Source organism: Oncorhynchus gorbuscha, linkage group LG03 (genome assembly GCF_021184085.1).
Source record: "Oncorhynchus gorbuscha isolate QuinsamMale2020 ecotype Even-year linkage group LG03, OgorEven_v1.0, whole genome shotgun sequence".
Taxonomy (NCBI): domain Eukaryota; kingdom Metazoa; phylum Chordata; class Actinopteri; order Salmoniformes; family Salmonidae; genus Oncorhynchus; species Oncorhynchus gorbuscha.
In genome coordinates this window covers 35,740,146-35,766,535 of record NC_060175.1, presented here as the reverse complement: position 1 = coordinate 35,766,535, position 26,390 = coordinate 35,740,146, and the positions used below count along the sequence as shown (strand labels likewise).

The following is a 26,390-nucleotide window of genomic DNA, read 5'->3' as shown; positions in this document are numbered from 1 at the left end:
AAGACTCTCAGACCATGAGAAACAAGATTATCTGGTCTGATGAAACCTAGATTTAACTCTTTGGCCTAAGTGCCAAGCATCACGTCTGGAGGAAACCTGTAACCATGCCTACTGTGAGGCATGATAGTGGCAGAATCATGGTGTGGGGATGTTTTTCAGTGGCAGGGACTAGACAGGATCGAGGGAAAGATGAACAGAGCAAAGTACAGAGAGATCCTTGATGAAAACCTGCTCCAGGGCGCTCATGACCTCAGACTGGGGCGAAGGTTCACCTTCCAACAGGACAATGACCCTCAGCACACAGCCAAGACAATGCAGGAGTGGTTTCGGGACAAGTCTCTGAATGTCCTTGAGTGACCCAGCCAGAGCCTGGACTTGAACCTGACCGAACATCTCTGTAGAGACCTGAAAATAGCTGTGCAGCGACACTCCCCATCCAACCTGACAGAGCTTAAGAGGATCTGCAGAGAAGAATGGGAGAAATTACCCAAATAAAGGTGTGCCAAGCTTGTAGCATCTTACCCAAGAATATTTGAGGCTGTAATCGCTGCCAAATGTGCTTCAACAAAGTACTGAGTAAACGCTCTGAATACTTATATAAATATGATATTTCCTGTATTTAAAAAAATACATTTGCAAGATATTCGAAAACCCATTTTTTTCTTATCATTAGGGTGTATTGTGGCAGGGTAGCCTAGTGGTTAGAGCGTTGGACTAGTAACCGGAAGGTTGCAAATTGAAACCCCCGAGCTGACAAGCTACAAATCGTTCTACCCCTGAACAGGCAATTTAACCCAGTAGGCCGTCATTCAAAATAAGAATTTGTTCTTAATAACTGACTTGCCTAGTTTAAATAAAGGTACATTTAAAAAAAATGTGTGTAGATCGATGAGGATTTGTTTTTTATACTCCATTTTAGATTAAGGCTGTAACGTAACAAAATGTGGAAAAAATCAAGGGTTCTGAATACTTTCCAAAATGCACTGTACTTTAGTGCCAAAATAAAAGGTGTAAAATGCAGTATATTTTTATATCGCTCAGATAGGCCTATAGGGCAAACACCAAAACATACTTTCTTTTGAAAAAAAAATTGACCTTGACACAATGTCTTTTGATACATCTCTTTGCCAGGTATGAATATGTTATTCAATGCATTTCTAGTTACTAATAGCAGTAAGGCCAAATTCAATGTTTCATCAAATATTTTTTTGTATATATTTCTGGGATACCTAAAATGTCCTTAAATGCATCCTTGGTATGACTTGGTATGACTTTCTTAAAACAATTCAGGGATCTTCAACTAGATCCAGCAGCAGGTTCTTAGACTCTAGCGCAGGGATCATCAACTAGATCCAGACGCAGGTTCTTAGACTCTAGCGCAGGGATCATCAACTAGATCCAGACGCAGGTTCTTAGACTCTAGCGCAGGGATCATCAACTAGATCCAGCCGCAAGTTCTTAGACTCTAGCGCAAGGATCTTCAACTAGATCTAGACGCAGGTTCTTAGACTCTAGCGCAGGGATCATCAACTAGATCCAGCCACAGGTTCTTAGACTCTAGCGCAAGGATCTTCAACTAGATCTAGACGCAGGTTCTTAGACTCTAGCGCTAGGATCTTCAACTAGATCTAGACGCAGGTTCTTAGACTCTAGCGCAGGGATCATCAACTAGATCCATCCGCAGGTTCTTAGACTCTAGCGCAGGGATCATCAACTAGCTCCAGCCGCAGGTTCTTAGACTCTAGCACAGGGATCATCAACTAGATCCATCCGCAGGTTCTTAGACTCTAGCGCAGGGATCATCAACTAGCTCCAGACGCAGGTTCTTAGACTCTAGCGCAGGGATCATCAACTAGATCCAGCCGCAGGTTCTTAGACTCTAGCGCAGGGATCATCAACTAGATCCAGATGCAGGTTCTTAGACTCTAGCGCAGGGATCATCAACTAGATCCAGACGCAGGTTCTTAGACTCTAGCGCAGGGATCATCAACTAGATCCAGCCGCAGGTTCTTAGACTCTAGCGCAAGGATCTTCAACTAGATCTAGACGCAGGTTCTTAGACTCTAGCGCAGGGATCATCAACTAGATCCAGCCGCAGGTTCTTAGACTCTAGCGCAAGGATCTTCAACTAGATCTAGACGCAGGTTCTTAGACTCTAGCGCAAGGATCTTCAACTAGATCTAGACGCAGGTTCTTAGACTCTAGCGCAGGGATCATCAACTAGATCCATCCGCAGGTTCTTAGACTCTAGGGCAGGGATCATCAACTAGCTCCAGCCGCAGGTTCTTAGACTCTAGCGCAGGGATCATCAACTAGATCCAGACGCAGGTTCTTAGACTCTCGCGCAGGGATCATCAACTAGATCCAGCCGCAGGTTCTTAGACTCTAGCGCAGGGATCATCAACTAGATCCAGACGCAGGTTCTTAGACTCTAGCGCAGGGATCATCAACTAGATCCAGCCGCAGGTTCTTAGACTCTAGCGCAGGGATCATCAACTAGATCCAGACGCAGGTTCTTAGACTCTAGCGCAGGGATCATCAACTAGATCCAGACGCAGGTTCTTAGACTCTAGCGCAGGGATCATCAACTAGATCCAGACGCAGGTTCTTAGACTCTAGCGCAGGGATCATCAACTAGATCCAGACGCAGGTTCTTAGACTCTAGCGCAGGGATCATCAACTAGATCCAGCCGCAAGTTCTTAGACTCTAGCGCAGGGATCATCAACTAGATTCCGCCGCGGGACCATTTTTTATTGAGCGGTTGGTTAGGGGGCCAGAACATAATGACAAATAATTTGTAGACTGGCCACAAGATGACCATAGGAAGCACAAATAGATATAATATTTGACTAAACTGTAATAATTTCAAACCTTACTTACCTTTGTACAGTATATGATCACGTTTATCTCTCTATTATGCATGGCAATACTTTGGAACAGATATCCATAATTAAAATTACTCCGAGCTAATTTGCTGGTGTTTTACACTCTTTTATGGCCCCCTCACCCAAAAACCTGTGGGCCAAATAAAATCAGCTGTGGGCCAAATAAAATCAGCTGTGGGCCAAATAAAATCAGCTGTGGGCCAAATAAAATCAGCTGTGGGCCAAATTCATCCTACGGGGGGACACTTCTCTAGGGAGTTTAACAGGATCACGTATTCAGTGTCAGCTCAGCTGTTGTTTACAAACGAAAAGTAAAAGTGTCCATTTGTCAAATGAAAGTGTATATTGTCAAATCAACTTAGTTGTGTTACAGTACAACAATACTGTATTGAACAGACGGCCATAGCCTTCATCAACTTATCAACTCATTATTCCATTATAACATGACGATGTTCGTGGTGTCGGGAGAAAGTAGAGAAAATATATCAATCTATCAATATATCAATCAGCATGTCAACCTAGTCAGATTTTCTCTCTATTTCAGTCTCACTCACTCCATCTCTCTATTCTTGCACTTCTCTCTCTCCCTCAATCTCGTTCTTTCTCCTTCTCCATCTCCATCTCCATGTCTCCTCCACCTCTCTCATAACCCCTGTACAATCCAATAAGCTATTACGCTACCATTGATCTTCTCCTCAACCAAACATTTGCATTTGGGGGAGAAAAGCAATAAGGAGAGAGAACAGGGAAGGATCGACAGGACAGGACTGTCTTAAAGGAGAGAAGGAGAGAGGAGTGGATAATTATAGAGTTTGGCAGGGATTTAACACTTTAGTGCCTTTCAGACCATGTCAGATTGATGCTCTCTCTCGACTTCGTCACTGGAGAAAGCGGAGTGTGTGTGTCAGTGGAGGCTGGTGAGAGGAGCTATAGAAGGATGGGTCATTGTAATGGCTGGATTGGAATAAATGGAACGTAGTCGAACATGTGGTTTCCATATGTTTGATGTGGTTGATACCGTTCTATTGATTCCATTCTAGCCATTACAATGAGCCCGTCCTGCTATAGCTCCTTCCACCAGCCTCCTCTGGTGAGTGTGTCTGTGTGTGTCTGGGTGTGTTCACTGATCTGATGCCAAAGTAAATCACTCAAGACTGGATTGGAGGTTGTGCTGCTGTCCAGCCACTGTCTGCTTGGCTAAGATCGCATCTGTTCAGGCAGATGCAGGATATCATGTGTCTATGTGCTTCTAGGATGTGTTTCTGCACTAGTACTGTATGGGTGTAATATGTTTTTATGTGTGTATAGTGTGTAATGTTACATGTATATTTAATTCGTCTTTTGAGTAAATGTATCTTCATGATATGGTAACACATGGTTTGATTAAGATCACTTTATTCATCAAAGGAAATTTGACTTCCACATTATCCCAACCCTGCCGAAAGACCCATACACATACAGGATGGAGAGGTTGGATCAGCGGGCTGCCACAGAGCACATGGAGCAGTTGTTGTGGGGGATAAGGGCCTTGCTCAAGAGAACAATGGCAGGTTGCCAGCTCACTTCCCACCAGATTTCTCTTGCCAGACCCGGGCTTCAAACTGGCAACCCTCCAGTTGCTGGCTTGTCTCTCTAACCACTAGGTTAGCTGCCGTTGACCTATAGATATTAATTCCATGTAACCTAAACCGGTAGTTAACCAATGCATGCAGAGACAGAACTGTGCAGAAGCAGGAGAAATTAGTTCAGAAAATAGTTTCAGAGTTTCTAACAGGGTTTTTTAGTTTCTTGATAGCGGAAGACATTTCATCCAACACTTATTTGATCATGTAATTCCTCCTTACATCGCCCCCCTCTTTCTTCCTCATCTCCTTCTGTCCTACATTTTCATTTCTGTCATTCAGCCACTTCCCACTGTGAGAATTGTGGTGTTTAACGTTAAGTACGCAGTTACAGGTGGCTTTGAAACGAGTACTGACTGAAGTCGGTTTAGGAGAGGTGATTATGACCATCATGTGAGCTGCAGGATTCCTGACGTGTTATAAGGATATTTAAACCCTCAGCCAACCTCCCCCAACAACACTACCTCCCTCTTCCACCCCCCACCCCTCCAATGCTTCTCTCTCTCTCTCTCTCTCTCTCTCTCTCTGAAATAGATAATAAACTAAAGTGAAATAAACAATCAAAATTGAACAGTAAACATTACTCTCACAAAAGTTTCAAAGGAATAGAGACATTTCAAATGTCATATTATGGCCATGCACAGTGTTATAAAGATGTGCAAATAGTTCAAGTACAAAAGGTAAAATAAGTATTTACAATGGTGTTTGTTCTTCACTGGTTGCCATTGTCTTGTGGCAACAGGTCACAAATCTTGCTCCTGTGATGGCACACTGTGGTATTTCACTCACTAGATATGGGAGTTTATCAAAATTGGATTTGTTTTTGAATTCTTTGTTGGTCTGTGTAATCTGAGGGAAATATGTGTCTTTAATATGGTCATACATTTGGCAGGAGGATAAGAAGTGCAGCTCAGTTTCCACCTCACTTGTGGGCAGTGGGCACATAGCCTGTCTTCTCTTGAGAGCCAGGTCTGCCTACAGAGGCCTCTCTCAATAGCAAGGCTATGCTCACTGAGTCCTATACATAGCTTTCCTTCATTTTGGGTCAGTCACAGTGGTCAGGTATTCTGCCACTGTGTACTCTCTGTATAGGGTCAGTCACAGTGGTCTGGTATTCTGCCACTGTGTACTCTCTGTATAGGGTCAGTCACAGTGGTCAGGTATTCTGCCACTGTGTACTCTCTGTATAGGGCCAAATACCATTCCAGTTTGCTCTGTTGTTTAGTTCATTCTTTCCAATGTGTCAAGCAATTATCTTTTTTTTTCTCATGATTTGGTTGAGTCTAATTGTGTTGACAACTAGTTTAGGGTACTCTCTCGCTCTCTCTGTCCCTCTCATTCTCTTTATCTTTCTTTCTTTCATTGTTTTTCAGGAGATCTTTCTTTCTGTTTTTCTCCATCACTACAGAGACTTGGAGGCATGTCAGGACCAGCAGCCACACACCGATGAGACTGATTGCAGTTGAGCTTCAGCTGTGACAGCCTTTTAGCTTCTGGGGAGAGAAAGAAAGAGGGAGAGAGAGAGAGTGAGAGAGAACGAGAGAAAGAGAGTGCAAGAGAGAAACAGATAAAGAGAGTGAGAGAGAGAGAGAGAGAGAGAGAGAGAGAGAGAGAGAGAGAGAGAGAGAGAGAGAGAGAGAGAGAGAGAGAGAGAGAGAGAGAGAGAGATATTCACTTTATATATTATCTACCTCACTTGCTTTGGCAATGTTAACACATGTTTCCCATGCCAATAAAGCCCTTGAATTGAATTGAATTGAGAGAGAGAGCGAGAGAGAACGAGAGAAAGAGAGTGAGAGAGAGCGAGAGAGAGAGAAACAGAGAGAGAGAGCTAGAGAGAACGAGAGAAAGAGAGTGAGAGAGAGCGAGAGAGAGAGAAACAGAGAGAGAGAGAGCGAGAGAGGGGGGTGAGAGAGAGAGAGAGAGAGCACTGTCTCTAAATCTAATACTGACAGCACATTGATGATCCTCTTCAAGTCTCTCCTATTCAAAGGAACTTCCTCCCTCACAACCAAAATAGCTCCTGCTCACAATGTTTTGGATTTGTGACCGGTTTTCCAAACGTAGCAAATTTGTTAAGTAGTTACAGTCACACTGGCACCCGGAATAAAAGACTACAATGAAAGACAATAAAGAGAGTGTCAAATGGGGAGAGAAAGCAGTGCACAGAGTGAGGGAGAAAGAGCCTGTGAGAGAGAGAGAGAGATGGAGGAATACCGAGGAGCTAGGCTGATATCTGCAGCGCTCCAGCTGTGAGACTTAAGAAGCTTAACCTCCCCGCCCGTCACAGTAGACTATTCAAGTGCAGGCTTTCACCACTGCTTCATCGCCAGAGAGAACGCAGGGGAGGGAGGGAGGGAGGGATAGAGAGAGAGAGAGAGAGAGAGAGAGAGAGAGAGAGAGAGAGAGAGAGAGAGAGAGAGAGAGAGAGAGAGAGAGAGAGCACAGGAGAAGAGAAGAGAAGGGGAGAGGAAATGGATGATGCAGAGTGGAGGTCTATGTTTATTATTCTCTGCCAGAGGAGTTGGGCTCAGAGGTAATGGTTGATTAGAGGAGAGGTGGCTGTCAGGTGTAGAGCTAGTCTCTCTCTCTCTCTCTCTCTCTCTCTCTCTCTCTCTCTCTCTCTCTCTCTCTCTCTCTCTCTCTCTCTCTCTCTCTCTCTCTCTCTCCTGTAAATTAGTGATTGAGGAGAGGGGGGATAAATCATTCCCCTTGACTTATTCCACATTTGTTTTGTTACAGCCTGAATTCAACATGGATTCAATTCTAACCCATCTACACACAATACCCCATAATGACAAAGCGAAAACATGTTTTTAGAAATGTTGCAAATGTATTGAAAATTAAATACATAAATATCTTAATTACATACTGTACTGTAGGGGTAGGTGTACAGTACCAGTCAAAAGTTTTTTCTTTATTTCTACATTGTAGAATAATAGTGAAGACATCAAAACTATGAAATGACACATATGGAATCAAGTAGTAACCAAAAAGGTGATAAACAAATGAAAATCTATTTATATTTGTGATTCTTCAAACTAGCCACCCTTTTCCTTGATGACAGCTTTGCACACTAGGCATTCTCTCAACCAGCTTCACGAGGTAGTCACCTGGAATGCATTTCAATTAACAAGTGTGCCTTGTTGTGGAATATCATTCCATCCTAATGCGTTTGAGCGAGTCAGTTGTATTGTGACAAGGTAGGGGTGGTATACAGAAGATAGACCTACTTTGTAAAAGACCAAGTCCATATTATGGCAAGTAAAGCTCAAATAAGCAAAGAGAAATGACAGTCCACCATTACCATAAGACATGGTCAGTCAATGCGGAAAATGTCTGCATGAATCAGACCTTCATGGTCAAATTGCTGCAACGAAACCTCTACTAAAGGACACCAATAAGAAGAAGAGACTTGCTTGGGCCAAGAAACACAAACAATGGACATTAGACAAGTGGAATTATGTCCTTGGTCTGATGAGTCCAAATTTGAGATTTTTGGCCCCAATCGCCGTATCTCTGTGAGACGCAGAGTAGATGAAGGGATGATCTCCACATGTGCGGTTCCCACCATGAAGCATGGAGGAGGAGGTTTTATGGTGTGGGGGTGCTTTGCTAGTGACACTGCCTGTGATTTATTTAGAATTCAAGATACACTTAACCAGCATGGATACCACAGCATTGTGCAGCGAAATATCATCCCATTTTTTGGGAACTCCTTCAAGACTGTTGGAAAAGCATTCCTCATGAAGCTGGTTGAGAGAATATCAATAGCGTACAAAGCCGTCATCAAGGCAAAGGGTGGCTAGTTTGAAGAGTCTCAATTATATAATACATTTTGGTTTGTTTAAAACTTTTTGGGTTGCTTCATGATTCTATATGTGTTATTTCATAGTTTTGATGTCTTCACTATTATTCTACAATGTATAAAAGAGTAAAAAAATAAAGAAAAACCCTGGGATGAGTAGGTGTGTCCAAACTTTTGACTGGTACTGTATGTGTGTGTGAGTATGTGTGTGTGTGGGGGGGACTGAAACTGAGTCTCATGGATTAGCAGTATGGCAATGCACATTATTCGATGTTACAGCACAGCAGTGCACACAAATATTGTTATCAGATTTCAGATACTTTTGAAAAATGAGATTACCTATTATTAACAAAATACATTTATGACACCCTTCTTTTTTCTTAATGACGTTCAATTCTGTTTGTTTCACCTTAAGCGACTCTGACCACAAATCAGAGACCACAATGATGACACACCAAATGCATTTGATGGATCTTTTTGGTCTTCTTCTAATGCCTCTTAAAGGGAAAGTAATGTAAGTAATCAGATTACGTTACGGATTTTGGGTAATCCAAAAGTTACGTTACTGATTACAATTTTGGACAGGTAACTAGTATCTGTGACAGATTACACTTAGAAAGGAACCTACCCAACTCTGGTAGTCGGTTACATTAAGAAACAACAGAAAAAGACCACTGACTGTTAAGATATTTCCTGAATAAACCATCTCTCTCTCTCCCTCTCTCTCTCTCTCTCTCTCTCTAGGCAGCATGAACCGTCCAGGGGTGGTCCCTGCCTTCTTCAGGACCCCCACAGTGATCCCACCCCCCCTGGACATGAAACAGTTCCTGCAGTTCCCAATGGACACAGCTCCACCACAACACAGCATGGGCCTCTTCCACAACTTCAACACCAACAGTTACTCAACAGTGAGTAAACAAACTCCACACACACACAGGCATGTTAAGGCACATATGCAGACACATACACTAACACAGCGCACACACATGTAGACCCCCTTCAACTTCAATTCGTACTTGTCTTTTCTGGGGCCTGGAGTTTTTCCTGATCTCATGACCTAGTCATGTAAAACACTGGTCCAAATGGTGTAGCTTTTAAATGCATTTGGTCCTGATATGTATTAAAAAGCTGTTTAATATCATTTAGCAATGTCAGTCATTACTCTATTCTACCTCGGGGGTTTGTGGTATATGGCCAATGTACCACAGCTAATGGCTATATCCAGGCACTCCTGGCACCACACCACCTTAGGCCTTATTGCTGAACTATACCACTGCTGCCATCTTGTTGCAGGCTGTCTGAGAATATTCATTGTAATTAGCTTTGGTTTCGCATAATATTCTTCTGGGATGTACGTGCCAGTCAATTTGAGGGGTCTTGTAACTGTAGACAGGTGAGGTATTCTGATTAACTGGTTTTATAGAATGATCCTCAATAATAAGCTGACAAGTGTTTGCTATCCCTGTGGCAGAATAAAGTTCTCAGAATAAAATCTTCACAAAATGCCCCAGCATGCATTTTACTGCAATACAGTTGTAATGAATACTCAGGGAAAAAAAGGTGGAGATTCACACACAGAGCACAGCAGATGTTTATTAAGCCTTCACATAAGGTAGGAATCATGGTCACAGGCAGGCAATGGTCAAACACAGGTAGGCAGTCAAAACAAACAATACTTCACAACCATACAAACAGAAGGAACTGAACTAAATAGGGAGGTGATGAGACCAGGTGAGAAACGAACACAGGTGAAATCAATGAACAAAACTGAAAGACAGGGCTACCTTCCAGAACACAAAGAAACAGGGCTACCTTCCAGAACACAAAGAAACAGGGCTACCTTCCAGAACACAAAGAAACAGGGCTACCTTCCAGAACACAAAGAAACAGGGCTACCTTCCAGAACACAAAGAAACAGGGCTACCTTCCAGAACACAAAGAAACAGGGATACCTTCCAGAACACAAAGAAACAGGGCTACCTTCCAGAACACAAAGAAACAGGGCTGCGTTCAAGAACACAAAGAAACAGGGCTACCTTCCAGAACACAAAGAAACAGGGCTACCTTCCAGAACACAAAGAAACAGGGCTACCTTCCAGAACACAAAGAAACAGGGCTGCGTTCAAGAACACAAAGAAACAGGGCTGCGTTCAAGAACACAAAGAAAAAGAACACAAGGTTGACTAAGAAAAGAAAAGCAGAAACTTACAACAATGACTTATGGCTAATCAATTTAATAAGACACACAGCCAGCGTTCCCCATAATCAATTTAATAAGACGCACAGCCAGCGTTCCCCATAATCAATTTAATAAGACACACAGCCAGCGTTCCCATAATCAATTTAATAAGACACACAGCCAGCGTTCCCCATAATCAATTTAATAAGACGCACAGCCAGCGTTCCCCATAATCAATTTAATAAGACGCACAGCCAGCGTTCCCCATAATCAATTTAATAAGACGCACAGCCAGCGTTCCCCATAATCAATTTAATAAGACGCACAGCCAGCGTTCCCCATAATCAATTTAATAAGACGCACAGCCAGCGTTCCCCATAATCAATTTAATAAGACGCACAGCCAGCGTTCCCCATAATCAATTTAATAAGACGCACAGCCAGCGTTCCCCATAATCAATTTAATAAGACGCACAGCCAGCGTTCCCCATAATCAATTTAATAAGACGCACAGCCAGCGTTCCCCATAATCAATTTAATAAGACGCACAGCCAGCGTTCCCCATAATCAATTTAATAAGACGCACAGCCAGCGTTCCCCATAATCAATTTAATAAGACGCACAGCCAGCGTTCCCCATAATCAGCGTTATTAGACATGGACCCAACCAGTTCATTTCCAGGTTGGGTTTCACGTGAAGGTCAGCACGGTGACAAACATTGGTGGGCATGTACACACACACTCAAGCACAAACGCCATATGCACGTACACATGCACACAGGGCCAGCCCACCTCGTGGGCAAAAAAACCCTGTTGATGGTGGAGAGATGTTTAAAATTTTGCCACGGAAAGTAGATAACATTTAGCAGTTTTAAGCAAACTTTCCTGCAATTCTACACATTTTGCCAAGATTTATTCCTTGTTAATGATATCTAAGGGAGTGACTAACAAAACCAGTGGGGGCCCCCTGGAGGTCAGGTCCCCTGGGCACCTGCACAGTTGGTATAGTTTAGATTGCTGGCTAGACTAACTAGACTAACTTACCAATACAAAACATGTTAGCTAACACTCACCTCTGGTTGCCTCCGCTCCGCTGTGGACCCCCTCTCCTCCGGTGCACTCTCCAACCTCGGTAAGTCCTCTGGTCCCACTAAACCTTCAATGCTCACACACCCCGCGGGTACAGCACACCGACAGGACCCCTTGCCCAAAGCTGGAATCGCTGCATTTTAGATGAATCCACTGTGAATCCAAACATACCACATCTTTGCTGTTACTCTTTATCCACCGTTGGCAAGCTGAGCATGGGTGTATAGGCCGTCAGATGTGGGTGTATAGGCCGTCAGATGTGGGTGTATAGGCCGTTAGATGTGGGTGTATAGGCCGTCAGATGTGGGTGTATAGGCCGTCAGATGTGGGTGTATAGGCCGTCAGATGTGGGTGTATAGGCCGTCAGATGTGGGTGTATAGGCCGTCAGATGTGGGTGTATAGGCCGTCAGATGTGGGTGTATAGGCCGTCAGATGTGGGTGTATAGGCCGTCAGATGTGGGTGTATAGGCCGTCAGATGTGGGTGTATAGGCCGTCAGATGTGGGTGTATAGGCCGTCAGATGTGTGTGTATAGGCCGTTAGATGTGGGTGTATAGGCCGTCAGATGAGTTCATGATAGAGTGAGGTCCAGGGCATTGATGGATATCACCCAATAAGAGAAGGCATAGAGTTATTATAAGATCTCCACCATTAATTTGCGATTTCAGACTGGATTTCGATGATCGTTTTGGTTTCTGCCAAGGTGCTATGAAAGTTTGGCATATAACATTTCTTCCAAATCCGAAGTGGCTGGATGCCATCAAAAGTGTTTGCATGACTGAGTAATTGCAGATGCAATTATTTCCAGTAACATTTAAAACAAACACATAAAGTAAAAGTGCTGCCAACATGCCAAACTTGCCGTCGACATCTTGAAATCATGTGTGGCAGCGACATGCAGCCATGGTCCATACTGGACCAGATTCTTCTTTATCATATCCATCGATGCCAGGCTCAGGCTCCGAGCTCTTCACCACACCTTCCAACTCACTTAATTCACCCTCATTCAGAACTCGGTCTCTGTTTGCACTTGACACCAATCTTTTTCGACACTCAATCTCCATTTTTATTGCCATCTTCCTCAGATTCAGCTCTACCCTCTGCTTTCTTCAACCTCATCTTTCTCTTTTTCCACCTCCATTCCTCCTCAGAAATCCACCTTTATGTGTCCCTGTCCCAATATTCCTCTTCAGTTGCCATTTTAGAACTTTCTGCAAGCAATCTTCCCCTATCTGCAAGGATAGCCAATGACATTACCCCTTATTGACATCTGACTTAAACCAACCAGTTCAAATAAATAAACATTAAATATACATTTCTGCAGTGCCAAGTGGAATTATAAACAACCCCTGTTACACACATATGTAGCAGACCCTCTCTCTCTCTCTCTCTCACACACACACACACACACACACACACACACACACACACACACACACACACACACACACACACACACACACACACACACACACACACACACACACACACACACACACACACACACACACACACACACACACACACACACACACACACACACACACACACACACACACACACACACACACACACACACACACATCAAACACCTTGTTGTTGGCATATAGAGAGTGAGAGAATGGTGAGTACAAACAAATTAATTTGGAGTCAGACATCTGTATTCTAGGCCAACAACCTTTTTTATTGTAAAACTGAGAGAGGGGGAGGGAGAGAGAAAAAGAGAGTGAAGAGTGGGTGGGAAGTGGTAGGTGTGGTCTCAGGGTTTAAATATCTGTATAACATATCAGGAGAGAGAGGGAGAGCGAGAGACTGATGAGGGGAACAAACAGAACTCCAGGTTAAGGAAGAGGAGTATAAATATAGACAGGAACTGTATTCAACCACTTACATATGGGAGAATAATTACACCTTTTGCCTGGTGTTTGGAAGTTGAAAGTGAAACTAGCCTCTCATTTTGCAATACAAGTTCACAGTAGCAGTCAGTGATTAGAAACTGAATAAAACCTCAGTCCTTTTGGCTGCGGAGTGGAGAAACACCCAGCCTGGGTTGTGGATACAGAGAAGAGTGGTCAGAACCCTCACAACGCTCAAAAATCCTGTTTGGAGCTATTTTGTTCACCACTGTAAACATCAGACGTCTGGGTTGGCTTGAGTCAGATCCACATGGTCAACATGTCTTTCTAAAGAGCTGTGAAGTACTTCAAAATGCTCCACATACTGTAAAAGCCTTCTATATTAGTCGAAGAACATGTTGCTCACATCAGATTCTAGTTGTCTACTATCGTGGTCTGTTCCAATTCTAAGGGGAGTCCTCTCTACAGACAGTGTTCAGGTGATTTGTTCATACAGTTTTGAGTTTTAATGTCACATGCAGAAGTACAGGGAAATGCCTTTCTTGCAAACTCAAAACCCAACAATGTAATAATCAATAATAATGTATTACTAGGAAAAGAAACACGAGAAATAAGATATGCAGAACACAATAAGTAAGTAAGCATACTATATACAGGGTTAGTTCCAATACCATATTTACAATGTACAGGGATACTGTGTGATGGATGGAGGTAGATATGATGGAGGTAGATATGTATAGGAGTAAGGGGACTAGGCAACGGGATATAAAATAAACAGAGTAGCAGCAGCTTGTATGTGAGTGGGAGTGAGGTGAGGTGCTGACTTGTTGCACCCTCGACAACCACTGTGATTATTATTATTCGACCCTGCTGGTCATCTATGAACATTTGAACATCTTGACCATGTTCTGTTATAATCTCCACCCGGCACAGCCAGAAGAGGACTGGCCACCCCTCATAGCCTGGTTCCTCTCTAGGTTTCTTCCTAGGTTTTGACCTTTCTAGGTAGTTTTTCCTAGCCACCGTGCTTCTACACCTGCATTGCTTGCTGTTTGGGGTTTTAGGCTGAGTTTCCGTACAGCACTTTGAGATATCAGCTGATGTAAGAAGGGCTATATAAATACATTTGATTTGATTTGAGTGTGTGTGTGTAGCGTCAGTATAAATGGATGTGCATATTATGTGTGAGTGAGCAGATGATGAAGGGAGTGTGTGTGAGAGGCAGTGCAAAAATACAAATAAAAGGTCAATAAAGATACAAGGTTAACTCAGACAGTCCGTGTAGCTATTTTTTAGCTATTTATCAGTCGTATTACTTCGGGATAGAAACTGTTCAAGAGCCTGTTGGTGCCAGACTTGATGCACCGGTACCGCTTGCCGTGCGGAAGCAGAGAGAATAGTCTATGGCTTGTGTGGTTGGAGTCTTTAACAATTTTCCGGGCCTTCCTACCACACCTACCACAGTGATGTACTGGGCTGTCCGGTGCCAGTGATGTACTGGACTGTCCGGCCCCAGTGATGTACTGGGCTGTCCGGCCCCAGTGATGTACTGGACTGTCCGGCCCCAGTGATGTACTGGGCTGTCCGGCCCCAGTGATGTACTGGACTGTCCGGCCCCAGTGATGTACTGGGCTGTCCGGCCCCAGTGATGTACTGGACTGTCCGGCCCCAGTGATGTACTGGACTGTCCGGCCCCAGTGATGTACTGGACTGTCCGGCCCCAGTGATGTACTGGGCTGTCCGGCCCCAGTGATGTACTGGACTGTCCGGCCCCAGTGATGTACTGGACTGTCCGGCCCCAGTGATGTACTGGACTGTCCGGCCCCAGTGATGTACTGGACTGTCTGCACCACCCTGTACAGGGCCATGCAATCGAGGGCTGTGCTGTTGCTATACCAGGCAGTGATGCAGCCAGTCAGTATGCTATCAATGGTACAGCTTTAGAACTTTTTGAGGATTTTTCAACTTCTTGGGGGGGAAGACTTTGTTTAGACCATTTGAAGTCTTTAGTGATTTGGACACAGAGGAACTTGAAGTTAACATGATCTTTATGAATTATGAAGCCTTTATTTGATTAATGTGTTTTTTATTATAATATAAATTCTTCAAAATTCACAAGTGGCATTAGCTGATGAAGATTGTGTCATAGAACAACCTGTATAAGCTCTCCTAAGCCTGTGTGTACCACATACCTTATTTTTGGTGTTTATCCTAAAACCCTACAAAAACGCCATTAATTTTCCTCATAGGCTTTGTCGAACGAACAATGGCAGAGTTAGTACCTACAAAAAGACCCCATTTCTATTTCTCTCTATAGGAGACCATTTTCACTTCTTAGCCATACAGTTTCCTTGATCCTCCTGCTATACTGTTGGATGGAGTCTGTAATCAGGGCCCTTTAACCCCACTATCAAAAAAGCATTTGAACAGCACCCAAGACCCAAGGCACAGACAGCTCTGGCAGCTGCTGATGAAAAGAAACACTCTCCTGTCGTCATCAATCAGGGCTCTCTTCCCTTCTCTAACTCTCTCTCCTTTTCTCTCACTCACTCTCCACCTCTCTCTCTCTCTCTCTCTCTCTCTCTCTCTCTCTCTCTCTCTCTCTCTCTCTCTCTCTCTCTCTGTCATGTTTGTCATTTATTATCATGTCTTGTCCCTGTGCTCCCCATTCTGTTCGTTTCCCTCTGCTGGTCTTATTGGGTTCTTTCCCTCTTTCTATCCCTCTCTCTCCCCCTCCCCCTCTCACTCTCTCGCTCTCTCTTCTCTCTATCGTTCCGTTCCTGCTCCCAGCTGTTCCTATTCCCCTAATCATCATTTAGTCTTCCCACACCTGTTCCCGATCCTTTCCCCTGATTAGAGTCCCTATTTATTCCTTTGTGTTCCGTTCCTGTCCCGTCGGTTCCTTGTTTAGTATTCACCATGCTGTGATTGCGTTTCGCCCTGTCCTGTCGTGTTTTTGCTGTGATTGTGTATCGCCCTGTCCTGTCGTGTTTTTGCCTTCATCAGATGCTGCGTGTGAGCAGGTGTCTCTGTCTACTACGGCCTGCGCCTACCCGAAGCGACCTGCAGTCTGTGGCCGCTTCTCCAGTTATTCCCCTCTACAGACTAGAGGATTTCTGTTATTCCCTGTTTGGACTTAAATAAACTCTGTTTCTGTTAAGTCGCTTTTGGGTCCTCTTTCACCTGCATGACAGAAGGAACCGACCAAGGAATGGACCCAGCGACTTCAGACGCTCGTTACACTGCCGTCGAGATCCAAGGAGCCATGCTCGGCAGACACGAGCAGGAATTGTCTGCTGCTCGCCATGCCGTGGAGAACCTGGCCGCTCAGGTTTCCGACCTCTCTGGACAGTTCCAGAGTCTACGTCTCGTGCCACCTGTTACTTCCTGGCCTGCCGAGCCTCCAGAACCTAGGGTTAATAACCCACCTTGCTACTCCGGGCAGCCCACTGAGTGCCGCTCCTTTCTCACGCAGTGTGAGATTGTGTTCTCTCTCAACCCAACACATACTCTAGAGAGAGAGCTCGGGTTGCTTACGTCATTTCACTCCTTACTGGCCGGGCTCGAGAATGGGGCACAGCTATCTGGGAGGCAAGGGCTGATTGCTCTAACAAATTCCAGAACTTTAAAGAGGAGATGATTCGGGTTTTTGACCGTTCAGTTTTTGGTGGGGAGGCTTCTAGGGCCCTGGCTTCCTTATGCCAAGGTGAACGGTCCATAACGGATTATTCTATTGAGTTTCGCACTCTTGCTGCCTCTAGTGAGTGGAACGAGCCGGCGCTGCTCGCTCGTTTTCTGGAGGGACTCCACGCAGTGGTTAAGGATGAGATTCTCTCCCGGGAGGTTCCTTCAGATGTGGACTCTTTGATTGCTCTCGCCATCCGCATAGAACGACGGGTAGATCTTCGTCACCGGGCTCGTGGAAGAGAGCTCGCATCAACGGTGTTTCCCTGCTCCGCATCGCAACCATCTCCCTCCTCTGGCTTTGAGACTGAGCCCATGCAGCTGGGAGGGATTCGCATCTCGAAGGAGGAGAGGGAACGGAGGATCACCAACCGCCTGTGCCTCTATTGCGGAGTTGCTGGACATTTTGTTAATTCATGTCCAGTAAAAGCCAGAGCTCATCTGTAAGCGGAGGGCTACAGGTGAGCGCAACTACTCAAGTCTCTCCATCAAAGTCCTGTACTACTTTGTCGGTCCACCTACGCTGGACCGGTTCGGGTGCTACATGTAGTGCCTTGATAGACTCTGGGGCTGAGGGTTGTTTCATGGACGAAGCATGGGTTCGGAAACATGACATTCCTTTCAGAGAGTTAGAGAAGCCTACGCCCATGTTCGCCTTAGATGGTAGTCATCTTCCCAGTATCAGATTTGAGACACTACCTTTAACCCTCACAGTATCTGGTAACCACAGTGAGACTATTTCTTTTTTGATTTTCCGTTCACCGTTTACACCTGTTGTTTTGGGTCATCCCTGGCTAGTATGTCATAATCCTTCTATTAATTGGTCTAGTAATTCTATCCTATCCTGGAACGTTTCTTGTCATGTGAAGTGTTTAATGTCTGCCATCCCTCCCGTTTCTTCTGTCCCTACTTCCCAGGAGGAACCTGGCGATTTGACAGGAGTGCCGGAGGAATATCATGATCTGCGCACGGTCTTCAGTCGGTCCCGAGCCAACTCCCTTCCTCCTCACCGGTCGTATGATTGTAGTATTGATCTCCTTCCGGGGACCACTCCTCCTCGAGGTAGACTATACTCTCTGTCGGCTCCCGAACGTAAGGCTCTCGAGGATTATTTGTCTGTGTCTCTTGGCGCCGGTACCATAGTGCCTTCTTCTTCTCCGGCCGGGGCGGGGTTCTTTTTGTTAAGAAGAAGGACGGTACTCTGCGCCCCTGCGTGGATTATCGAGGGCTGAATGACATAACGGTTAAGAATCGTTATCCGCTTCCCCTTATGTCATCAGCCTTCGAGATTCTGCAGGGAGCCAGGTGCTTTACTAAGTTGGACCTTCGTAACGCTTACCATCTCGTGCGCATCAGAGAGGGGGACGAGTGGAAAACGGCGTTTAACACTCCGTTAGGGCATTTTGAGTACCGGGTTCTGCCGTTCGGTCTCGCCAATGCGCCAGCTGTTTTTCAGGCATTAGTTAATGATGTTCTGAGAGACATGCTGAACATTTTTGTTTTTGTCTATCTTGACGATATCCTGATTTTTCTCCGTCACTCGAGATTCATGTTCAGCACGTTCGACGTGTTCTACAGCGCCTTTTAGAGAATTGTCTCTACGTAAAGGCTGAGAAGTGCTCTTTTCATGTCTCCTCCGTTACTTTTCTCGGTTCCGTTATTTCCGCTGAAGGCATTCAGATGGATTCCGCTAAGGTCCAAGCTGTCAGTGATTGGCCCGTTCCAAGGTCACGTGTCGAGTTGCAGCGCTTTTTAGGTTTCGCTAATTTCTATCGGCGTTTCATTCGTAATTTCGGTCAAGTTGCTGCCCCTCTCACAGCTCTTACTTCTGTCAAGACGTGTTTTAAGTGGTCCGGTTCCGCCCAGGGAGCTTTTGATCTTCTAAAAGAACGTTTTACGTCCGCTCCTATCCTCGTTACTCCTGACGTCACTAGACAATTCATTGTCGAGGTTGGCGCTTCAGAGGTAGGCGTGGGAGCCATTCTATCCCAGCGCTTCCAGTCTGACGATAAGGTTCATCCTTGCGCTTATTTTTCTCATCGCCTGTCGCCATCTGAGCGCAACTATGATGTGGGTAACCGTGAACTGCTCGCCATCCGCTTAGCCCTAGGCGAATGGCGACAGTGGTTGGAGGGGGCGACCGTTCCTTTTGTCGTTTGGACAGACCATAAGAACCTTGAGTACATCCGTTCTGCCAAACGACTTAATGCCCGTCAAGCTCGTTGGGCGTTGTTTTTCGCTCGTTTCGAGTTTGTGATTTCTTACCGTCCGGGTAGCAAGAACACCAAGCCTGATGCCTTATCCCGTCTGTTTAGTTCTTCTGTGGCTTCTACTGATCCCGAGGGGATTCTTCCTTATGGGCGTGTTGTTGGGTTAACAGTCTGGGGAATTGAAAGACAGGTTAAGCAAGCACTCACGCACACTGCGTCGCCGCGCTTGTCCTAGTAACCTCCTTTTCGTTCCTGTTTCCACTCGTCTGGCTGTTCTTCAGTGGGCTCACTCTGCCAAGTTAGCTGGTCATCCCGGTGTTCGAGGCACTCTTGCGTCTATTCGCCAGCGCTTTTGGTGGCCGACTCAGGAGCGTGACACGCGCCGTTTCGTGGCTGCTTGTTCGGACTGCGCGCAGACTAAGTCGGGTAACTCTCCTCCTGCCGGTCGTCTCAGACCGCTCCCCATTCCTTCTCGACCATGGTCTCACATTGCCTTAGACTTCATTACCGGTCTGCCTTTGTCTGCGGGGAAGACTGTGATTCTGACGGTTGTCGATAGGTTCTCTAAGGCGGCACATTTCATTCCCCTCGCTAAACTTCCTTCCGCTAAGGAGACGGCACAAATCATTATTGAGAATGTATTCAGAATTCATGGCCTCCCGTTAGACGCCGTTTCAGAGAGAGGCCCGCAATTCACGTCACAGTTTTGGAGGGAGTTCTGTCGTTTGATTGGTGCGTCCGTCAGTCTCTCTTCCGGGTTTCATCCCCAGTCTAACGGTCAAGCAGAGAGGGCCAATCAGACGATTGGTCGCATACTACGCAGCCTTTCTTTCAGAAACCCTGCGTCTTGGGCAGAACAGCTCCCCTGGGCAGAATACGCTCACAATTCGCTTCCTTCGTCTGCTACCGGGTTATCTCCGTTTCAGAGTAGTCTGGGTTACCAGCCTCCTCTGTTCTCATCCCAGCTTGCCGAGTCCAGCGTTCCCTCCGCTCAAGCGTTTGTCCAACGTTGTGAGCGCACCTGGAGGAGGGTGAGGTCTGCACTTTGCCGTTACAGGGCACAGACGGTGAGAGCCGCCAATAAACGCAGGATTAAGAGTCCAAGGTATTGTTGCGGCCAGAGAGTGTGGCTTTCCACTCGCAACCTTCCTCTTACGACAGCTTCTCGTAAGTTGACTCCGCGGTTCATTGGTCCGTTCCGTGTCTCCCAGGTCGTCAATCCTGTCGCTGTGCGACTGCTTCTTCCGCGACATCTTCGTCGCGTCCATCCTGTCTTCCATGTCTCCTGTGTTAAGCCCTTTCTTCGCACCCCCCTTCGTCTTCCCTCCCCCCCTCCCGTCCTTGTCGAGAGCGCACCTATTTACAAGGTACATAAGATCATGGACATGCGTTCTCGGGGACGGGGTCACCAATACTTAGTGGATTGGGAGGGTTACGGTCCTGAGGAGAGGAGTTGGGTTCCGTCTCGGGACGTGCTGGACCGTTCACTCATCGATGATTTCCTCCGTTGCCGCCAGGATTCCTCCTCGAGTGCGCCAGGAGGCGCTCGGTGAGTGGGGGTACTGTCATGTTTGTCATTTATTATCATGTCTTGTCCCTGTGCTCCCCATTCTGTTCGTTTCCCTCTGCTGGTCTTATTGGGTTCTTTCCCTCTTTCTATCCCTCTCTCTCCCCCTCCCCCTCTCACTCTCTCGCTCTCTCTTCTCTCTATCGTTCCGTTCCTGCTCCCAGCTGTTCCTATTCCCTAATCATCATTTAGTCTTCCCACACCTGTTCCCGATCCTTTCCCCTGATTAGAGTCCCTATTTATTCCTTTGTGTTCCGTTCCTGTCCCGTCGGTTCCTTGTTTAGTATTCACCATGCTGTGATTGCGTTTCGCCCTGTCCTGTCGTGTTTTTGCTGTGATTGTGTATCGCCCTGTCCTGTCGTGTTTTTTGCCTTCATCAGATGCTGCGTGTGAGCAGGTGTCTCTGTCTACTACGGCCTGCGCCTACCCGAAGCGACCTGCAGTCTGTGGCCGCTTCTCCAGTTATTCCCCTCTACAGACTAGAGGATTTCTGTTATTCCCTGTTTGGACTTAAATAAACTCTGTTTCTGTTAAGTCGCTTTTGGGTCCTCTTTCACCTGCATGACACTCTCTCTCTCTCTCTCTCTCTCTCTCTCTCTCTCTCTCTCTCTCTCTCTCTCTCTCTCTCTCTCTCTCTCTCTCTCTCTCTCTCTCTCTCTCTCTCTCTCTCTCTCTCTCTCTCTCTCTCTCTCTCTCTCTCTCTCTCTCTCTCTCTCTCCCCTTTTCAAAGCGTTTCATTAACTCTGCTACCACCACCATGGCACAATGACCTATGTCTATCTGCTCCCCTACTCAGAGTACTTACCTTATAACCTGCTCTCTGCCCCTTCCCCCTCCAGATGGACCCGGTACAGAAGGCAGTGATGAACCACACCTTCGGCCCCCCCATGATGAAGACCAAACGACCCATCATCTCCTGCAATGTCTGCCAGATCCGCTTCAACTCAGAAGTAAGGCAGTAAGGCACTATCCATCCATCCACCCATGCATCCACCATCCACCCATGCATCCACCATCCACACATTCATCCAGGCATCCATCTAAGTATTCCACACATCTATCTATGCACTTCATCATAACCTGACCAATATGTCAATGATTGACTGGACTGCTGGAGCAGGTGTCAAGTGAGAACTGTGTCTACGATTCCTCTGCTCCACTTTTCCCCTTGGGGCAGCCCTGCTTAGCTTACATTACCGTCTCTCTGTTTGACACCATTTCATTGGCACTTCCCAGAAAGGAGTTAATATTATGCAATTGTGCTCTGGCTGGCTGTGGGGACAAAGCAGAGTAGAGGGAGCTGGATGGCTAGGGGATTAAAGTAAAGGGGGCTGGGAGACTAAAATACATGGAGCTTGGGGGCTAGGGGACTAAAGTACAGGAAGCTTGGGGGCTAGGGGACTATAGTACAGGGAGCTTGGGGCTAGGGGACTAAAGTACAGGAAGCTTGGGGGCTAGGGGACTACATTACAGGGAGCTTGGGGGCTAGGGGACTACAGTACAGGGAGCTTGGGGGCTAGGGGACTAAAGTACAGGAAGTTTGGGGGCAAGGGGACTACAGTACAGGGGGCTTGGGGGCTAGGGGACTAAAGTACAGGGAGCTTGGGGGCTAGGGGACTAAAGTACAGGGAGCTTGGGGGCTGGGGGCTAAAGTACAGGGAGCTTGGGGGCTAGGGGACTAAAGTACAGGAAGCTTGGGGGCTAGGGGACTAAAGTACAGGGAGCTTGGGGACTAGGGGACTAAAGTACAGGGAGCTTGGGGGCTAGGGGACAGGGAGCTTGGGGGCTAGGGGACTAAAGTACAGGGGGCTAGGGGACTAAGGTACAGGGAGCTTGGGGGCTAGGGGACAAGTACAGGGAGCTTGGTGGCTAGAGGATTAAAGTACAGGGAGCTTGGGGGCTAGGGGACTAAAGTACAGGGAGCTTGGGGGCTAGGGGACTAAAGTACAGGGAGATTGGGGGCTAGGGGACTAAGGTACAGGGAGCTTGGGGGCTAAGAGATTAAAGTACAGGGAGCTTGGGGATAGGGGACTAAAGTACAGGGAGCTTGGGGGCTAAGAGACTAAAGTACAGGGAGCTTGGGGTCTAGGGGACTAAAGTACAGGGAGCTTGGGGGCTAGGGGATTAAAGTACAGGTGGTTTGGGGGCAAGGGGACTACAGTACAGGGAGCTTGGGATCTAGGGGATTAAAGTACAGGTGCTTTGGGGGCTTGGGGACTAAAGTACAGGGGGCTAGGGGACTAGAGAACAGGGGACTAGGGGACAAAAGTACAGGGGGCTAGAGGACTAGAGAACATGGGACTGTGGGACTAGAGAACAGGGGACTGGGGGACTAGAGCACAGGGGACTATGTTACTAGAGCACGTGGGACTAGGGGACTAGAGAACAGGGGACTGGGGAACATGAGAACAGGGGACTAGGGGACTAGAGAACAGGGGACTAGGGGACTAGACAACAGGGGATTGGGGGACTAAAGAACAGGGGACTAGGGGACTAGAGAACATGGGACTAGGGGACTAAATAACAGGGGACTGGGGGACTAGATAACAGGGGACTGGGGGACTAAAGAACAGGGGATTAGGGGACTAGAGAACATAGGACTAGGGGACTAGATAACATGGGACTGGGGGACTAGAGAAAAGGGGACTAGGGACTAGAGAACAGGGGACTAGGGGACTAGAGAACAGGGGACTGGGGGACTAGAGAACATGGGACTATGGACTAGAGAACAGGGGACTGGGGGACTGGAGAACAGGGGACTAGGGGACTAGAGAACGGGGGACTAGGGGACTAAAGAACAGGGGACTAGGGGACTAGAGAACAGGGGACTAGGGGACTAGAGAACAGGGGACTAGGGGACTGGAGAACAGGGGACTAGGGGACTAGAGACCAGGGGACTAGAGAACAGGGGACTAGGGGACTAGAGAACATGGGACTAGGGGACTAAATAACAGGGGACTGGGGGACTAGATAACAGGGGACTGGGGGACTAAAGAACAGGGGATTAGGGGACTAGAGAACATAGGACTAGGGGACTAGGTTACTAGAGCACGTGGGACTAGGGGACTAGAGAACAGGGGACTGGGGAACACGAGAACAGGGGACTAGGGGACTAGAGAACAGGGGATTAGGGGACTAGACAACAGGGGATTGGGGGACTAAAGAACAGGGGACTAGGGGACTAGAGAACATGGGACTAGGGGACTAAATAACAGGGGACTGGGGGACTAGATAACAGGGGACTGGGGGACTAAAGAACAGGGGATTAGGGGACTAGAGAACATAGGACTAGGGGACTAGATAACATGGGACTGGGGGACTAGAGAAAAGGGGACTAGGGACTAGAGAACAGGGGACTAGGGGACTAGAGAACAGGGGACTGGGGGACTAGAGAACATGGGACTAGGGACTAGAGAACAGGGGACTGGGGGACAGGAGAACAGGGGACTAGGGGACTAGAGAACGGGGGACTAGGGGACTAAAGAACAGGGGACTAGGGGACTAGAGAACAGGGGACTGGGGGACTGGAGAACAGGGGACTAGGGGACTAGAGAACGGGGGACTAGGGGACTAAAGAACAGGGGACTATGGACTAGAGAACAGGGGACTGGGGGACTGGAGAACAGGGGACTAGGGGACTAGAGAACGGGGGACTAGGGGACTAAAGAACAGGGGACTAGGGGACTAGAGAACAGGGGACTAGGGGACTAGAGAACAGGGGACTAGGGGACTGGAGAACAGGGGACTAGGGGACTAGAGACCAGGGGACTAGAGAACAGGGGACTAGGGGACTAGAGAACATGGGACTAGGGGACTAAATAACAGGGGACTGGGGGACTAGATAACAGGGGACTGGGGGACTAAAGAACAGGGGATTAGGGGACTAGAGAACATATGACTAGGGGACTAGGTTACTAGAGCACGTGGGACTAGGGGACTAGAGAACAGGGGACTGGGGAACACGAGAACAGGGGACTAGGGGACTAGAGAACAGGGGACTAGGGGACTAGACAACAGGGGATTGGGGGACTAAAGAACAGGGGACTAGGGGACTAGAGAACATGGGACTAGGGGACTAAATAACAGGGGACTGGGGGACTAGATAACAGGGGACTGGGGGACTAAAGAACAGGGGATTAGGGGACTAGAGAACATAGGACTAGGGGACTAGATAACATGGGACTGGGGGACTAGAGAAAAGGGGACTAGGGACTAGAGAACAGGGGACTAGGGGACTAGAGAACAGGGGACTGGGGGACTAGAGAACATGGGACTAGGGACTAGAGAACAGGGGACTGGGGACAGGAGAACAGGGGACTAGGGGACTAGAGAACGGGGGACTAGGGGACTAAAGAACAGGGGACTAGGGGACTAGAGAACAGGGGACTAGGGGACTAGAGAACAGGGGACTAGGGGACTGGAGAACAGGGGACTAGGGGACTAGAGACCAGGGGACTAGAGAACAGGGGACTAGGGGACTAGAGAACATGGGACTAGGGGACTAAATAACAGGGGACTGGGGGACTAGATAACAGGGGACTGGGGGACTAAAGAACAGGGGATTAGGGGACTAGAGAACATAGGACTAGGGGACTAGATAACATGGGACTGGGGGACTAGAGAACAGGGGACTAGGGACTAGAGAACAGGGGACTAGGGGACTAGAGAACAGGGGACTGGGGGACTAGAGAACAGGGGACTAGGGACTAGAGAACATGGGACTAGGGGACTGGAGAACAGGGGACTGTCGGACTGGAGAACGGGGGACTAGGGGACTAGAGAACAGGGGACTAGGGGACTATAGATTAGGGGAGTAGGGGACTGGAGAACAGGGGACTATGGGACTAGAGAACAGGGGACTAGGGGACTGTAGAACAGGGGACTAGGGGACTAGAGACCAGGGGACTAGAGAACAGGGGACTAGGGGACTAGAAAACAGGGGACTAGGGCACTATAGAACATGGGACTAGGGGACTGGAAAACAGGGAACTGGTGGACTGGAGAACAGGGGACTAGGGGACTAGAGAACAGGGGACTATGGGACTAGAAACGAAGGGACTAGAGAACAGGGGACTAGGGGACTGGAGAACAGGGGACTAGGGGACTAGAGACCAGGGAACTAGGGGACTGTAGAACAGGGGACTAGGGGACTGGAGAACAGGGGACTAGGGGACTGTAGAACAGGGGACTAGGGGACTGGAGAACAGGGGACTAGGGGACTAGAGAACAGGGGACTAGGGGACTAGACAACAGGGGACTAGGGGACTATAGAACATGGGACTAGGGGACTAGATAACAGGGGACTAGGGGATGAAAGAAAAGGGGACTAGGGGACTAGAGACGAAGGGACTAGAGAACAGGGGACTAGGGGACTAGAGACCAGGGGACTAGAGAACAGGGGACTAGGGGACTAGAGAACAGGGGACACGGTTACTAGAGAACAGCGGACTAGGGGACTAGAGAACATGGGACTAGGGGACTAGATAACAGG

At 47.3% G+C, this 26,390-nt stretch overlaps 1 protein-coding gene across 1 annotated transcript in view; it reads left to right on the top strand.

Annotated features, from left to right (window-relative positions):
* The window catches only part of LOC124019849 (zinc finger protein 385A-like), a 73,336-nt gene that overhangs the window by 25,999 nt on the left and 20,947 nt on the right, over positions 1-26,390 (top strand). The window contains exons 2-3 of the mRNA XM_046335287.1: positions 9,061-9,224; positions 21,739-21,849. Of these exons, the coding sequence (XP_046191243.1) occupies positions 9,061-9,224; positions 21,739-21,849 (275 nt within the window). The remainder of the gene's footprint in view (positions 1-9,060; positions 9,225-21,738; positions 21,850-26,390) is intronic.